The sequence below is a fragment of the Corvus cornix genome, chromosome 4, assembly GCF_000738735.6.
Source record: "Corvus cornix cornix isolate S_Up_H32 chromosome 4, ASM73873v5, whole genome shotgun sequence".
NCBI classification, from domain to species: domain Eukaryota; kingdom Metazoa; phylum Chordata; class Aves; order Passeriformes; family Corvidae; genus Corvus; species Corvus cornix.
The window spans coordinates 748,721-766,973 of NC_046334.1; the positions used below are offsets into that span (position 1 = coordinate 748,721).

Genomic DNA, 18,253 nt, shown 5'->3' on the forward strand with positions numbered 1-18,253 from the left:
CACTGGTCTTCCAGAGAGGGAGAATGAGCTGTGGAATTTCTGCTTGCTCCTCTGGGAATCACTCCAAGGGTGCTGGAGCTGGAGGGTTAGTAAATGGGGATGTTTTATCCCAAAACCGTGGTGTTTTCCCAAAGCCCAGACACCTCCGTGGAGACTGGAGGCCCATCCATGGAGGAGGAGGAATTTCATCTGCAGACCTCCTCTCTGTAGACACCCGGCAACTGGATCAATAACATCTGTTTCTCCAAAATGTACGCAGTGCTGCAATATTACTTTTTTCCAGCATTCCTCTAATGTGTAGTATTTCTTTATATGCCAAGTATGTCGAGGCCATAAATACTTTAACATGCAGAAGATGTGAAGGGAGGGAAGTATGTCCATTTGGATGCCTTTCCCCTTCCCTGCCAGAGGGACCGGGACCTGTTGGGTTTTGTGAGCACGGTGGGACTTGGGACAAGGGCCTGGAGTGACAGAACAAGGCAGATTGCCTTCAACTGACAGAGGGCAGGTTAGATGGGATATTGGAAAGGAATTCTTCCCTGTGAGGGTGGTGAGCCACTGGCATGAACTGAAGAGCGGCATCATGGGCAAACTAAACAACTGCAGAAGCTTCTAGAGGATTTTTGAAAAGAAATCCAGAGAATCAGTTGATTCTTGCCAAAATATGGAACCCATGTGGCATGGGAAATAACATCCACCCAAGGAACTGAAGGTGTAACCCTGGAGCTACACAGACTTAGAATCAGTGTCCACCCACTGTGGCTCAGTTTTGGGGGAGGCCAGCGAAGGGAAATATGCTGCAGGCAAAGCATCCTTCTTTGCTTCTATTTTTCTTCCAATAAATCAGCCAGTGTTCAATGCAACTCCAAAAACTTTTTGCCTTTGGATTGGAAAGCGGAGCAGCAGGTAGGTGTGACGCAGGTTTTGCACAGTCACCGAACTGAACCCACCTTAAGCCAACAGTGAGGGTGAAAGGTAGCAGTGTTTTGGGGCTGAATCGGTGTTTTCAGACGAGGCAGCACCTCTTTTATAAAAGCATGTTTCTATCGACTCCTTAAGAAGTTTAGACTGGAGGGCTGTCTCCAGAACTTGCCCCCTCCCCGTTCCAGGTCCCAGGTGTTTGTCTTGGCAGGAGGCAGTGTCTGCTCAGCCGGGGCTGGGATATTAAATTGAGGGAACACAGAGCTCTTGATGCTTTTCAATAGGGCTTCTATTTAGGTAGGGGCAGGATAGAGCTGTCAGCCACCTGTGATTGTCCAACAGGGAAAAAAGGAGGGATAAGGAGTTGGGGGAGAGCCCTGGAAATGTTTTCCAATTCCATCAATAGAATGGTGAGAAGGAAGTGTTTTCTGGGAGGCAGAGCCTTGTGTTGGTTTGACTGCTGAATCCTTTGCTGCAGTGCAGGCATTGGTGGATGAAGAAATGAAGGATGATACTGGCTGAAACAATGTGGGATGGCACAGGAAACCTCCTGAACTGAACTTCCCACATGTGGAGAGCCTTGTAAGAGATTTCACTACAAGCTGAATGATCAATGGGTGGCCCAAAGTGAGAATTGATCCTGGTGTCCTGATTCTGACACTTGGGGCAGTTCTTATTTTCCATATGTACTCCAGATATGTATTTCTGCATTAATTTTTAAGGTGTGAGGGGTGGTTGGTTCATTTCATTTCCACAGAATGGAAATTTAGTTTCAATGGCCTTAAGATGAAGGATGAAAGGTTTGGATTAGGTATTAGGAAGAAATTCTTCCCTGTAAGGGTGGGGAGGCCCTGGCACGGGTTGCCCAGAGAACCTGTGGCTGTGGCTGCCCCTGGATCCCTGGAAGTGTTTGAGGTCAAGTTGGACAGGGCTTGGAGCAGCCTTGTCTGGTGGAAGGTGTCCCTGCCCGTGGCAGGGGCTGGAACAAGTTGGTCTTTAAAGTCCCTGCTAAGCCAAACCGGTCCATGATTCCACGATTCAGTGTGGGAAACACGGATGCTCGTAGGAAATGCAGGTAGAAGTTGAAACTAGACCACGGCAGAGTCCCTCTTCGCTGGGTAGACTAAACCTTGGTTGGTCTTCATGAGAGTGAAGGATACTCGGCTTCCCTTGGTCAAATAAAGGCTTCTTCTGCCCCACCGCAGGCTTTGAAGAATGGAAGGGGGAAGAGAAAACATTTGGAGAAATCTCCAGGCTCTGAAATTCTTCATGTACAGACCCATCACTGTGTTTTCCTATGTTGATGCAGGTGTTGGATTTGATCTTGTTCTTTGAAGCAAGCAGGTTCATCCTCCTGAGCATAGTCTCTTCCATAAAACAGGACACAGGTAGTTCTTCCTTTTCCCACTGAATCCTTCCGTGTCCTTGAATTGGAAAGCAGCTGCCTGACTCTTTCACACGTGCCTGCTTCACTCTGGTGAGAGCTGTGATCCTCTCATGCTTCCCTTCTAGGTAGAGTCCAACAGCACAGTGCAGCTTTATTACTCTGTATTTGCACCTGTGTGTGACTGAAGGGTCACAAGTTGGAACCTCCTTCCAGAGGGGAAGGGGATTTTGGCATCCTTAGATCCCTGTGTATATTCCTGATTTTTTTCTTACTAAGGATGACCACTTCATGTAGCCTCCTGCTGCTGAGCAAGCTCCAACCTGCCTATTAGTCTGCTTCCACTTATTGACAGCCTGCTCTGTTTGGAGATTAATTTAGAGCCTTGAATGTGATGTTAAGTTTCAATTTTTTAAGCTTATAATCTCCCCTATTTCAGCTCTTCCCAGTGAAGACGCAGCACGTGGTGTTTCCAAATTACTTTGTATGACAGAGGGATGTGCAGATCCTGGGACAGATGAAAGATGTCTGTAATACAAATGAAGGTTCTCAAGTAGAGAGATGCAGGGAAGCTCTGTGCATCTTGAATTCCCATAATGTGTTGCTGATTTGCTTAAAGCAGCTTTACAAATCTGTTCCCTTACTGTTCAGAGCTGGCTTAGGAGAAATGGCTGCTAATTAATGCCTCGGTTTCCCAGGGTGTCACATCAGCGTTTGAAAAACTATTCCTTTGTAGTACAAAGGCACTAAGGACAGTTTAAAAACATAACTTATAGCATTGTCTTCTCTGTGGGAGATTCTGTGTCTTAAAAGAACACAAGGTGTTCAAAATACAGATACCACCAGAGTTTGGGATGGAGACTGGGAGGACAACGTGAGAGCGTCCTCTGACCTGGTGGCATTGACCATGGGATGGTAGGATGGGTTTAACAGCCCAAAGCCTTTTCTGCTCTCTGGTGATCACTTTTAGAAGCACTCGATAATGGCCATCAGTGTGACTGCTGAACAAACTTCCTGAAGTTTTGAGGGTGGCCTTTCCAAACTCACCTGGGAATTGACTGCCTCGCCCGTACTGCAAACTGCTAGAAACGGGGCATTTGACTTCCTAAAATACTTTTGGAAATCCCACCCATAATGTTTAATACTGAAGGTAAATGTGGCCATTAATGGACACTCCACAGCTCTCCGTTGTGCTCCCTGAATGAAGGTCTCTTTCCTTACAAACACGCCATGCATATTTATAGGGAATCATGTTCCCTCTTAAGTGCTGTTGATTTTGGCTCGGGAAGTGATTCCTTAGTTTAACCTGCCCTTGTAGGTTATTTTCTCAAGGCTTTATATTGTTTCTAGTTCCCTTATTCTTATCTGCATGTTTTACATTTTGAAGGAAAAACAAAAAAGTATTTTCCAGGTTTTGCTTTATCCACGGATTGTCCAGTAAAGGATATAAGGTTTGGTGTCCTCTGGGAAACCCTCCTAGGTGGGCTGCTTGGGCCAGACTGGGTTTGGCCTTGCTCCCAGTTACCTTTTATTATGAACTCCAGCAGCACTTCCTCTTGCATCTCTCTGATTCCATAGAATTCCCTCTGTTCACTGTGCACCATTTCTTCTGAATCGAGGGGGATGGGAAGAACTGCAGGGATGAAAGGAATTAATGCTCAGAAGTCATTTAGACAGATACAGATACTGGGGAGCAAGGTAGATGCAGATGGCATGCTGATGGGACCTGGGCAGGGGTTCTTCTGGATTCTCCTCTGGGAGAAGCGAGTCTGTAGGAAAGCCAAGGAGTCAATGCACTTCCCTGAGCCTCAGGGCTGAGATGGTGCTGGGAACAGGCGGATTCATTCCAGCCACTGTGCCCCAAAGGCTGCCTTTGGATTTTGGTGCTCCTGTTGTCTTGCCCATTTTCACAGAGTCCTGAGGACGGCTCTAGAGAACTCTGTAGTAGGAAGGATTCCAACCTGCCTCCTTCAGTGGATGGAAATTTTGAATGTTGTTAATTTTGAAGAAAAAAGCAGTAAAATTAATAGCCTTCCAAGACTGGAGACTGCTTTCCTGGATTGCTCCATCAATGTGCTTTTGTGGAAAAAAAAAAGATTTCCACTACATACTTCTTTCTTGAAAATCCACCACAGCCTTTTCTCCAAGGGAGCCTTGAAAAATACGTGCTCCGAGCACCTCCCTGCACATCTCTCCGGCTGGGGGGAAGGAAGCACTGGGTTGGCACTACAGCTTACAGGGAGGATTCACTTAAAAATGCAAAACCTGCTTCTGCCCCTTTGTCTGGATTCATTTGGAAAATTTCAAGCTCTTTTTATTGGTGAAATTTTGGGGGGGAGAAAAGAAATGTATGGGTTACAGTAGTATTCTGAGCGTTTCATGCTTCATCCCTCCTGGTATTTGTATTTAGATCCTCAGGCTGGGTCTTTAGGCTCTAAAATGACGTATGGACGTGTTTTCTCTCTCCCTTACCAGGCTGGAATGATAAGAACTGATGAGGATGAATACTTCATTGAGCCTTTGGAAAGAGGAAAGCAGATGGAAGAGGAGAAGGGAAGAATCCACATGGTGTACAGGCGGTCGGCGGTAGCGCAGCATCCCACTGACATGCTCCCTGATGTCCACACAGAAGGTACAGTACCCCGTGGGGTTGCTTGCAGATCTATTCCAGGTTACTTCAGCCTATGGAAGCTTCTGAAGGAGGCTGTATAACTCCTGTTTAAATTTTGGGTCCTGTTTCTTTGAGTAACAGTGAAATTGTGCCAATTTACTGTTTTCCTCCTTCTCCTGGTTGCAATGAAAGCGCTCTGAAGGCAGTTGTGTTGATAGGATATATTTTGTCACATCCAAGGATTCCCCTCTGCCTTGAAGATAATGTGGTTGGTCCATGTGAGAATAATTACCGTGTCTGAGAATAATTATCATCGTGTAGTTTAATCCATTTGGTTGTATGTCTTTTTAATAATTCACAAATCCTCACAAGCCAAGGCATTGCATAGTGAAGGTTAGGGGTTTTGAGGCTCTGGGCTCAGGATGAAAGAGCAGCTCTGCTCTCATCAGTGCTCTGCCTTTCTTTCAGTATCTTTCGGCTTCTCAAATTCCTGTGTTTATGTTGTGTTCACATGTTGTTGGGACTGGGAAGGGTTTGGGATATAAAAGAAGTACATACAATGGACAGAACTGGAGGTGCTTGGCTTTGGGTACCCCAACAAGGCCATTCCAGTTTAGCTCATGCATCTGCGGGGGTTTAGCCTGGAGAAGAGGAGGTTCAGGGGAGACCTCTGAAAGGAGGTCAAAACTCCCTGAATGGAGGTTTTAGCCCGGTGGGTTCAGTCCCTTCTCCCAGGTAAAAAGTGACAGGTCAAGAGCACATGGCCTCAAGTTGCACCAGGGGAGGTTTAGATTGGATATTAGGAAAAATTTCTTCATGGAAAGGCTTGTCAAACCCTGACACGGGCCGCTCAGGGCTGTGGAGGAGTTGCCATCCCTGGAGGGATTTCAAAGTCATGTGGATGTGGCACCTGGGGACATGGGTTAGTGGTGGCCTTGGCAGTGCTGGGGGAATAGCTGAACTCAATCTCGGAGGCCTTTTCCAACCTAAACTATTCCATGACCAAGGTTAAAGCAAGGTGCCCAAGCCTGTGGAGCCTGAGGAAATGTTTGCAGTGGTTGAGTTGTCTATCAGCTGCAACTGCTGGGTTGTCTATGTATGAGCTGTGTATCGATGCCATGAAAATCTTCCTCTTTCTTCTCTGTCCTTGCTCCCCCACCACCGTGCTTGGGCTCGAGGCAGCGATGCAGAGTACCGTCTGCTCGCGGTTTGGGAGTTCAGCCAGCACACACAAGAATCCAAATTTTCAGTAACAGATGACAGATGACTCAACAAAACAGCCGTTAAGATAAAAAAGTAATTAAAATCGTTGTTGTCAGTGAAGTCGTTACAAAACTGGGAAACTCTGTGTGACAGCCTTTCTCGGCAGTGACACAGGACACGCTGTGTCATGTTCTCCCTACAAGAAGTCAGTTTTCTAAGAGGAAGGCTTCCAGCTCTAGCTATGTGGCAGGAGCTTGCAGTCTGACAGGACATCTGGTATTCCTGCAGGATTTTAGACCGTTTGGGAATTGGTTGGACATTGCTCAAGCAATTGGACAGAATGAGCGTAGGAGTTGTAAGTCGAAAAGCTGCCATCCTGACAGCAAGGTTTTAGCAATGATCACAGTGCAGTGGAGTATTAACTTCTGTGTATCCTGTGTTCTCGTGGAAGTCAGCACACTTACCCACTTCTCTTTCCCTGTTTCCTTTATGGCTCTCTTTGACGGAGCTTCACAGAGCTGTCTTAAGTGGGAACCAGAAATCTGGGGTTCTGGGGAAGATACTGCGGTGCCTCAAGCTGCTGGATCCTGTGGGTTCAGCCTTCCCACCCCAAAGCAGCACCCTGTGCTGATTCCTATCTATGGTATCCATGGCTCTGGATCGCCTCTTTAGGGAATGACAGTGGCAATTTGCATGTATTGTTTTCATAATTTGCTTTGCATAGAGATTGGTTTCTTTAGAAGCCTTATATGAGACACTCAAGAAATCAGATTGGAAATCCTGCCCCATTCCTGTGGGGAATTTTTCTTTGTGTGTGTGCACACCCAATTTAGGCCCCTTGAAGGATTCCTTCATTAATTATTGCCTCTTTATATCTTTGTCTTTTCAGTCATTTTGGTGTGAGTAGGATCTTTTACATATAAATGGACTTGAATATTTGGGGTTTGTTTTGATACCCAGGAATTGCAGACAGTTTTATATCTTTTATGCTTAGAAAATGCCTCTGCTCTCGCTCAGTGATACCAGGGAAATGTGGATAATTTTCCATATTTTGACAGGCTGTTGGCAGGCTGACTATTTGTATGTCATGGGTAATCTGTCTGCTGATTCGAAAGATCTTGTTTGACTGTATTCCTTGGAATCTGATCTGTCTTCTGCTATGTGAGGCAGTGAAGGGAAGCAGTAGGTCTTGACCACCAAATGTTAAAATCATTTTATTAACCCAAAATCCTACTTGGTCCTTGTGATGTCCATCAGACAGGGTGCTCACTGGTTTGAGGTGCTGAACTCAGGTTAGTTCTCCTGGACAAAGGAGGCTCTTCCTCTTCTGTGGGGTGGAAGCCAAGGCCTCCCATGGGAAATCCCAGCTATTGAAAAAGCACTTAAATATAGTGGGATGTGACACTGGACATTTGTTTTTAAGCATCTGGGATCAGCGTCCGGTTAGGTCTGGTCTGGGAATGATATCACAGAGGAGGACAGTGTCTTGAGTTCTCCATGGGTGTAATTACACGTTGTCTCCTGACAGCTTTTCCATGTCGGATTGCCCTGGGATGACATTTGTAAGCTTGACTTCCCCAGTCATTTAAGTCTTGATCCTAAAGACACTGAACATCTGTGCTTCTCATTTGGGTTGAGTAGTACAGGTAGTCAGCGTTCATGTTGTGAGTGTTACTCCCAAGTAATGTCTCTTAAATCAAAAAATACTTATCCTTAAGGACGAAAAGAAACAAAGTGTCCATATGGGAGGGAAGGGTCTGAGGGACAGAGAGCGAAAGAACTGTGCAGACAGAGCTAAAAAAAATAGAGCAGTGTATGAGGTTGTCATGTTAAAACATGATTTACATAAATCCTTATGATATTCTCACCAAAATAGCTTTTTATTCCAGAATGGAAGGAAATGCTCTCAGGACAAGCCTGAGTTTGGGAGGTCTTTGAAGTATAACAATGATATTACTCTGTCTGAGTGGGATGAAAAGAAGCTGCTCCTTGTTAATAAGCTGAGAAACATCACTGTGATCATTAACCTTATTCCTTGAAAGCGTTCAAGATGCAGCAGAAACAGGCAAAGAACCTGTAGAATTCACAGTCAAATTTGCACCTAGGAGGCCACCTGTGCAAGTTCTACTGAATTTGGCTCAGGAGTGTGGTAAAATAAAATCGAAGCTGTGTTTCAGAAACATAAAAGCCTGATCCAAGTCCGCTGAAGTCAGTGGGAACACTCATGCTGACATCAGTGGGATGATGAGGCAGGGTTTGGATCATATGCTGCTCGAGATGATAACTGAGTATTCAATTTATCTTTCCTCCTGTTTGTTCATTTATCATTTTTTCTGTGTACTTTCATGTGGTAGAATGATGACAGGCAACCCTGAGCTTGGCAGTTACACAGCATGGTAATGTACTCGGAGCTTTCCTATTTCATCCTCCTCTTCACACTGTAGTATTTTTTAAATGACAACCTATTCACCCAGCAAGCACTTGAGATGAAAGTATTTTTGTAATTACTTCCTAACAGTGGGAAACAAGAAGTAGGAGCCTTTATCTCCCAGCTTCCTTTCAGAATTTTCATTTTCCCCAAAGCACCAAAGTGCTTGTGTGTCTGATGGGGTTGCCATGGCACTCGTGTCGAGTGTCTTTGTCCCAGGTGGGAAACATGTAGGAGGAAGAAATTATTTGGGACTTGCTCCTGGTTGCCTGGGAATGAAACCCTGGAATAGAAGGTGGAAGAATGGGAAGACTATTGCCTGCTTGGGAGACCTCCCTCTGCACTTCCCCAGGCACATCATTAGTGGTTCTCAGGGATGTCGTCGTGCCGGAGGGTGTCTGAACTCTTTCTCAGCAGAATTTCTCATGACCTGTGTTCTGGTGGAGGATATTTTTGATGCTGCACAGCCCACCACACAAGTTTATGCATCAGAACAATGGCAAAGATGGAAATGATTGTTGTGTATAATCCTCTGTTCAGTATGGGCATTTTTGTATAATCACAGAATCCCAGCATGGTCTGGGTTGGAAGGGACCTTAAGGATCATCTTGCTCTACTCCCTGCCATGGGCAGACACCTTCCACTATCCCAGCTTGCTTGAAGCCCCGTCCAACCTGGCCTTGGGCACTTCCAGGGGTGGGACAGCTTCTCTGGGCAGCCTGTGCCAAGACCTCACCACCCTCACAGGGAAGAATTTCTTCCTGATACCTGGTCAAAAGTCTCTCTCCAGCTCTCTTGTAGTCCCCCAAGAAAGGGCCACCAATAACTTGTATTGATGGCAATAACCTGGGTTGTCTAAGGACATCCTCTTATATATCCAGACCTTCTGGAGCTTTTGCTTTTAATTTAGCCTTCTTCTCTTAAACTGAAACTTAATTGGATTCTCTGAAGTTCTTCATTGAATATAGTTTGTGGGATTGGTTTTCTTCTTTTTTTTTTAGGTAACAGTTTGCTTAATCAAGGAAAGGTAATCAAATGGAACAGGAAGAGCACAGTGTGGTATAAAAGAAAAGGAGTGTTGGTGATGGATGTATAGGAAGCAAAAGGAAACAAAGACTTTATAGTGAGGAAAAGCTTACGATTTTTTGTAAGAAGGAAAAGCTTGAGCAGGAGTGGATCAGAAGGTGCTGTGAAGTGACTGATGTGCTCTGTCTGTGTTGGGGAGGTGGTGCCTGATGATGAGAGCAAGAACATCCATCTGCTTAACTCGTCTTCTATTCTTGGCAATAACAAAGGAAAATGATTTTTAAATAAAACCAAGAATAAAGGCTTCATTTCAACTGTAGGGACCCAGCGCCAGAGTAGTAAAACACACAGAAAAATCTGTATGAAGGGCAAATTGAAGAAATGGAGACAGGTCAGTACATTCAGCTTGCAGCCATTCCAAGGCTCCTACCATTTTCCAGTAAAAACTCCCTGTGCCCCCAAATTGCATAGGAAGAGGAAAACTTTCAGCTAACAGCGGTGATAACAGACAGGAGAGGTTTTTAAATATTGTGTAAGCAGCTGCTCCTGTGCGAAGGGAGCCTGTTTGGTTCATAGATGACATTCTCAGAGTAATCTGGGAGAGACATGCCAAGGTGAGGGTCACCCTTGGGTGGTCCATGTAGGACTGAGGTCCCTGGCTTGGATGTGAAGTGGCTCGTTTCTGCTGCTGGGTTTGATCAGAAAGGTGCACATGAGATGGTTAAAAGTGCTCTTTATGGACCAGGACATATGTACCAGGATGGCACTGTCTGAGAATATGGGAGTGGGAAGCAGAAGAGCTGCCTTATCGGGGGGAGTTTATGTGAATTAGAGGGCAGGAACCAGAGGCAATGAGTCCTCCCACAGCCTGTGGGGGCTGAGGCTCGTTCACGTGTTTCACATGCGCGTCCTACAAATTCAGGACCGAAATGAGAGCACAGAGCCCTGTTTTATCAGTCTGTGTTCTACTGCAGGCTTTTGATGGAAAAATGAACTAAAATGTAGCCGTTTGTGTCATAACATAAAAGAGTAATTTCCATACTGTAAGACTCTCCCTGGACCTTCTTCCCCTGAATTATCTGCAGGTTTAGCATTTTTCCCCACTGCGAGACACCTGGTTCTTAATGGTTTTGATGCTCGGTTAAAGTTATAGGAAGATTCTAGAAACAGCTTAAGAATCCAAACTGAGGGCAATTTAATTCAGATATATCATTGAAAATACCAGGATGAGATGTTGGCACCCCTGGTTTATGACAGAGAAGGAAAATGGATCTGGTGTGTTTTGAATGAGCAGTTTGGATGCCACGCTCCTGCTTTTGGTAGGGTCCGTGTGGGGTTACTGTGGACTAACTCTTGCTGTACCCCGTGTATTACACCAAGATGTTCCAGAGCTCACTTCACCCTTCCCTTTATCCCTTCAAAACATGGTGTAGATGATAAATAATCCGGTTTGTCTTATGTGGGATGACAGAGAATTGGGCAGCTGGAGCTGACAGGAATGCGGATGGAAGTTACTAACGTGAGAACATCAGCCTCGTACTTCACTTGCTCCCAGTGGACTGAGTTTCTTCAGATCCATTTCTGGGTTACGCAAGTGCATAAATCTTTCCAAAATGCAGTAGTAAAACACTGCAGAGTAACAGCATGACCCAGCTGTTGTTCGCTGAGAAAACAGTGGGGTTTTTTCCAGAATACCTTGCCTAATCATTCTTTGGAGTATTCCAATAACGTGGGACAGGATCAGCCAGATAATTAGGGTTCTAGAGGTTATTAAAAGTCACACAAATCTGAGTCTGCAGGTAGAGTTGGAAAGGAGGGAATTGATGTCTCAGCGAAGCTGACTTCTCCTGCATGGTGACGGGTAGAGGCTGACCTGTGGGAAATCTGTGTTGGATTCCATCACATATCATGTGGTTTGGGAAGAGAACCCAGGGAGGGATGAAGAGCTTTGCTGGCTTGTACTTTAGGAGTAGCCAAGGGAAGTGTTTCGTTGGTGTGTCTTCCTTTGCAGCATTATTGGCAGGGCCTATTTCTAAACATTCCCGGGAAAAGTTTGAGGATCTGTCCGTAGGAGAGATGCCCTTGTGTCTCCTTTGGCATTTTACCTCTCCCCCCAGATAACAAGCAGGCTGCTGCCTCCCTCCCAGCAGTTAGTGATGTGCCTGCAGGAAACAGGTTTGTCCTTCCCCTTGTTCCTGGCAACAGGCTCTGTCCATCGGGTGGCTAGAAACGGTAGGATTTTCCTTCTTCTCCCATATTTCTGCATAGGGTGCCTAACAGTGGACCTAGATATCTGGAGAAAGCTGGATTCAGACACTCACATCCTCCATGGAGGCCAGGGAATGATGGGCTGCGAGTGTGTGTGAAAACGCATGCTTGATTAGCAAGTGCTGTCTTTTTATATGAAATGACTATCTTGTAGCCATAAATGCAAAATCGGGATCACAAAGTTTGAATGACTGTTTGTTTGCCAAATGATTGTGCTGTAATCCTACAGTCATCAAATAATAAATCAACACCACCTGGTTATTGCAAATTAGAATAAAAACTTCTAATTCCACTGATCATCTTGTGCAAAATCCTAATAATACCTAGAATCTTTCAGATAATAAATTTTCAGCTTCAACAGGGTTAAACACAGTGTAAACTGAGCTTTTTTAGTCTCATCTGGAAACAGTAACAGGTGATGCAAGGCCATCCAAGGAACTTTGTGCTTTCTTAATGGAGAGCTCTGCTCTGCCTTTCCAATTCTCCTCACTAATAGTTCCAGAGAACAAAAAGTCACAATTTCCAGGAGGAATAGTAGTTGTGCTTTTCTGTCCTTGACAATAAATCTGTTAGAGGTATTAAAGTAAGAGGCAGTAGTAACTCTGTTAATTGTTTACAGAAGTCAGATGGGTGGGAGAGTCAGTGATGGGTCTGTGGCTGCCCTTAAGCATCAAAATAACCTCTGGGTCTGAAGGGTTTGGATGTTTTTCCTCCCTTTCAAGTCAAAGTTAATGTTGTAATAGTTTACCAGTTTAGTATATACCCTGTTCCCTCCTGTCCAGGCTCTTCTGCACTGTGTTTCCAAGTGCTGTGGAGTGGTACACAGAGGTTTGAGAAGGTCCATGCAAGCAGACAGTGAAGGTTTGTGGGTCTGGGGATTTCTGCAGTCTGCAGCGTGGACCAGCTTCACACTGCCAGAGCGCAGGTTTAGATGGGATATTGGGAGGAAATTCTCCCCTGTGGGCCTGGTGAGGCCCTGGCACAGGTTGCCCAGAGCAGCTGTGGCTGCCCCATCCCTGGAAGTGTCCAAGGCCAGGCTGGACAAGGCTTGGAGCAATCTGGGATAGTGGAGGGTGTCTGTTCCCAGGAGAAGAGGACCTGGGGGAAGAGAAAAAGCTGTTGAGGATGTTTCTTAGGAGCTCTGAATGTCGCTGGAGCAGAATCACTGGGGATGATTGCAGGCTGCTCTGCCAGATAGTGATTTACTTTTTACTCAGGTCTTGGACTTGCTAACCATGTTAGGCAGCTAATTAGGAACCAGGTAAATTAGTGTCTTTCTCTTCTTCTGTTTCTGGATGTAGATTTTCATTTGCCTTTGAGTACCTGTGATTTGATGATGAAGATTCTTCGTGGGGTTTTTTCCTTGCTTAGAGCAGAAAGGAAGCTCAGGGCCAGCCCATGGTGAAACTGTGTTCTGATCCTCGATGTTGCCTCACAACATAGAGCAAATATCTCAAACTTTACTTAGAACTCATGTTGTTGAACATGAAAAATTCATCTGGTGCTTCTAGACTGAGAGTAATTCCAAGTACATCTCTTGCTTTCATTTATCTGTGGCAAAACCTGTTTTGAAAATTCCTGAGAAATACCTTGGAGTGAAAGGGTAACTCATTATACTCTGTGGCTTATGAAGAAATGCTAATTGATATCATCACAGATGATGTAACTAGTATCATAGATTTTGTTAATTTTCAGCAAAAGCCCTGTATTCCCTAGAACTACGATACCAATTAAAATCCACTTCACAAAATAATTTATTACCTTATTTACTTACTTTTTGAATGCTCAGTTCTAACCAACAGGCAGTGAGTATCCAGAAACCATGTAATTAATGTTGGGAACTGTTTTAAATAGTTTGTCCTGAGCAGTCCTTGAAAATGCACTGCCATATCCCTGGGTTCTGCTTGGGCTCTTCCATAGCCAAGTCCATGTTCTTTTTATCCCCGATCACAAGTGAATTTGAAAACAGATGCATTCGAGCCTCTGCTTTGGTATTTTAATGGTATTTTTCTATTTTCTTTTACGGGGTTGATTCTTGATTTATTTCAAGCCCCTTTTCTTAATCAGGGTTTTCCCTGCCAAGAATAAGTAACAATATATTTTCATTACTTGCAGCACTTCAAAGCTTCCAAGTTTCTGATGCTGAGAGCATTTACTACTAGAAGTGAAAATCAGTCTTCCTTTAGTTAACAGTGCTCTTTAATAGGGAACACAAGGGGCGATGAATCAATTAAAAGTATCTGTTCTTTGAGGGCTCACGCAGCACTGTGCCATGTTGTGGGGGTTGATTACATACTTGGTTTGGTTGGAGGAAGGCTGATAAAGTTCTAACCTCCTCAGATCTGCTTCATTTGCTCTTTGTTAAACATGCTTTTTTTTTTTTTTTTTTTTTTTTTTTTTTTGCTGGCAAGACACGATCATCATTCATTTTTATTTTTAAATCTCAAGTTTGTCGGGCTGTTTGGAAAAATAGGACAATGAAAGCCATCTGGGCATCCCATCCACTTCCATTTGGAAACGTCGGCATCGTTATTAGGAACGTCTCACCAGCACTGCAGTGAGCAGATGTGCTCTCTTTCCATCTCCAGGCTCACTTAGAACTTCTGATAGTGAGAGAAATTCGATAGGCACTAAACCCCAAATTCCTGTTTCTTGATCCCGCCCTCTAATGCCACTTATTTAGGATGTTTGTTCCTGTGTAAAGAAGAAACTTGGGGCATTTGAGGGAAGAAGCAATGGAGAAAAGCCAGCAATGTGTCCTGCAGGTCATTCCATGTCTGTATCTGTAGGATTTAAAGCTGAGCACTTGTACACTTGAGCCTTTGCCAGCAGGTTGACTCACAGCTGTTCATCAGATGTAATGCTCTGTGGAAATCCAGACTCCTCTGGCTTCAGCTGCCCTGTCTCCATTCTTAAAGCCTTAAGAAATTAGACTTTAAATTTCTTTAAAGAGAGACAACCCCTTCATTGAGTTTAACATCCCTTTTCTGAACCTCACAGGTGATGGCACAGTATACAGGTGTTCCTGCTGCCAGTATCTCCATATAACTCTGTATTTTGTAGTCCCTGTACAAGTTTACAATGAGAGTGGTGAGGCACTGGCACAGGTAAAAGATAGGATTGTGTCTGCAGTGCCAGGGAAGCTGAGGCAGAAGCTGGAAAGCCAGGGAAAAACTGGAAAGCTGCGCTGCTGGACAGTGAGTTCCCTCAGGTGCTTTTCCATGGAAGAGCAAAACTGGACAACCAAGAGCATCTGTGAAACCTTTTAGGCACTTGGGACATAATAAGCTGCTTTCAGCATCTTCTGTGAAGGCTTATTTGGGATGATGATCATATTTACAGCTTGAGTGGGATATTCAAAGACACTGCAGGTTATTACCCCAACTAGAAATGGGTAAGTTGATGCCCACAGTTTGGAAGTGGCTGTTCCACAGTGGCAGAGTTTCTATCCAAATCACACTTCCCAATTCCCAAGCAGATACTCTTGTCTCGCTAATGACTTGGATGTTACTTTTTTTTCAGGATTTTCAGTGATCTTTCTGCTCAGTTGGGTTTTTTAAGCTGTTTGTTGTCCTAACTCAAGAGCCCCTTTGTGCAGATCAGCCTGGGATTTTGGGACACCCCCTTGCTCTGTGGATGTGGTATCTGGGTAGAAAGGCCTTGTGCATATTTTTGCTGTTATCTTGGACACTCTCTTGGTCCATGGACTGTTGGGAAATAGCTTGGGCTTGGAGACATTTGTTGCTCTTGGAATGCTGACTTACAGTGCATTCATGGAAAAAAAAGCAGGAACCCGAGTTCAACAGCATTCAGTGACAGTTTATAGTTGGAGCTTTTCCTTTATATTTATGCCAGTGGAATTTTGAGAAATGGCTGAAATTCCATGTGGCGAGAAAGAGAGGCTTATTATCCGTGACTAATGCATGGATACGCTTTTTAAAATTGGAATTATTTGCTGTCGTGCCTCTTCTACTCTTCTGCTATATTGGTTGATTCTGTTGTCTCCTAATTTTGAACAGCCTTTCTCTCACCTTGGACTGCCACTCTCACATCACTCCCACTGCCATCCTCCCTTGGTAGTTCAGCCACTGCAACCAAACTGGGATCCAGAGCTGGGATAAGCTCACCTTTATGTTAGTTAGGGATTGAATCCAAGACGAAGGCTGCATTTTCAGATGACAGTATTGAAAATTGTACTCTTGATTGATTTTGGTACATTGGATTGTCTTTCTTGCTGCGTTTTCTGCAACACCAATAATATTTGACTAAGCATTTCTTCTTTGTGATTCTAATTCATGAAATTTATTGTTTAGCTTAAGAGGTCCTTTTACGTGTCTATACTGAACCCTCAGGGTGTTTCCCTCCTTTCGCAGAGGAGAACTATCTCTTCTTGTAATATTTCTAGTCAGACCCATTGTATACTCAATGGAAAATTCTTCCTAAATCTTCTCCCCTCTCAGGTTCTTCTCCTTTTTATTATTGTGCTTTTTCTCGCTGTCTCTGTTAGCTTTCCACCAGACTGGAGGGCTCATTAAAACAACACTGTACAGGAAATGGAGAGAGGTGCAAGAATGGGACCCTGCTCGCCAAAGAAGGAAAGTTGGCAGCTCTCCTCTCACAGGAAAATTCCTTGGATTCAAGAAGCAGCTTCATTGAGAGAGTGTGCTGCTGAAGAGGCATGAAGTGCTTGGTGGAGTGTCATTCCACAAATAAGTGGCATTTTGGATACTCACACATTGTGATGAGGTTCTAGCAATAATGTTCCAGTCTATTTGAATTAATTTATGTTTTGTCTGAGTGGTCTTGAGTGTCAGGAGGGAGAAGAAGGTGGGTTCCGGATAGAAAGAAGTACTAATTCCCTGGAAGATGCTTCCAGCAGACCTCACCTCCCACGGCAGACTGCAGGGATGAACCTTGCTGAAAAACTCCCTCTCCTTAGTCACAGCATTTTCAAGAGAAATAGTCCTGTCTTTCAGGTCACAATGGGAGAATTTATGATTATGACTCTGTGCTATTTTGGATGGGATTGGGATGGGGGAAAGGAGAGGGGAATGATCAAAATATCCTGTGTGGAAACAGTGCAAGTTAGATTCATAACACATCTGTGCGAGGTGCAGGCGAGGCTGGCGCACTTGTAGGAATTTGGTGAGGTGGAAAGGAAAAAAAAGTGCCTTGTTGTGTAAGAGTCTATACGAAAAAAGGAAAGTATAAAAGGGGGGGGGGGGGTGGGTCCATAACGAAAAAAATCTGTGTCAGTTTCTGAGGACTGGTGTTTGGGCCTTGCACAAGACTCTTCCCCACCCTGAATGGCGACAGGAACGCGCAGGTGGGACTCTGATGTTTGCAAACCAGTTCTGTGGTGTGACAGTGAAAATCAACCCTCCTAAGCTGCCTATTGGCTGGTTTTTTTCACTAAAAATAGTGTGATGTCAGTATGTCTGTAATATCAGGCTGTGTGGTTTTCATAAGTGTATCGCACTTACTCCAAGTAATTATAGCCAGAGCTGTGGGTAGATGAGGTTCTGCTCCATAAGGCATTGTGAGGATTGAGAGCTGGCTTTTACTTCAGGACTGTTGTCTCCCTGTCAGCCCTTCCACTTTTAAAATCCTCCCTTCCAGAAAATGCTTGACTAGAAGACAGCAGAGGCTTTGACTGACTTTGTGATTTCACAAAATCTGCCTGTGTGACATTGAATACTATTTTTCAGTGAAGAATCAGAATTTGTTGACCCAGCACAGCTAGCTGGAATATATTTATAATCATTCACTTTGTGTATTTTTTTCCTCAAAAAAAAAATTACTCCATAATCATCAATTCAGCCAGTTCTTGTTTACAATTTAAAATTTAAAAATTAAGGATTTCAGCTTGAGATAGGGTTGATGGGCAAATGAAACTCTGCAAAACTTCTGGTTTACGTACCTTAATACCTAAATATTGTAATCCAATATATGTATCTAAATGTACTGTATGTGTATCATAGGATTGTGGAATCCTGGGATGTTTGGGGTGGGAAGGGACCTCTCCTCTATGCAGACATGGCTCTGCTGCTGCCTGGCAGTAGGCTGCAGCAGTGGAGGAGCCCTGCCTTGGACGTGGCCGGTGTCACTGCAGGTGCACAGGCTCATCAGAAGGCTGGGCTCCAAAACCCAGCTGCTGGACTTTGTCCTGTCAGAAGGTTGGAATCCACTTAGTGCCAACTGAGCAATTAAGGACAATTATGCTTTCAGCTACATTAACGAGTAACGGGGGAGGAAGACGCTGGAAGGAAGGGAGCCGTTGTCGCACACCCGCACACTTTGTGACTCACTATCACTGGCGGGACCTTTGAAGTTCTCTTTGTCTCGGTAATATGGGCTGCATAAATATTTTCCCACATTTTTTTCCAGTTTTGCACACTCAGTTATTCCTTTT

General features: G+C 44.5%; 1 protein-coding gene across 2 annotated transcripts in view; it reads left to right on the forward strand.

Annotated features, from left to right (window-relative positions):
• Positions 1 to 18,253, forward strand: part of ADAMTS3 (ADAM metallopeptidase with thrombospondin type 1 motif 3) — a 54,070-nt gene that overhangs the window by 12,285 nt on the left and 23,532 nt on the right. For both annotated transcript variants that reach the window (XM_039550935.1, XM_039550936.1), the window contains one exon: positions 4,781 to 4,937. In XM_039550935.1, the coding sequence (XP_039406869.1) occupies positions 4,781 to 4,937 (157 nt within the window). The remainder of the gene's footprint in view (positions 1 to 4,780; positions 4,938 to 18,253) is intronic.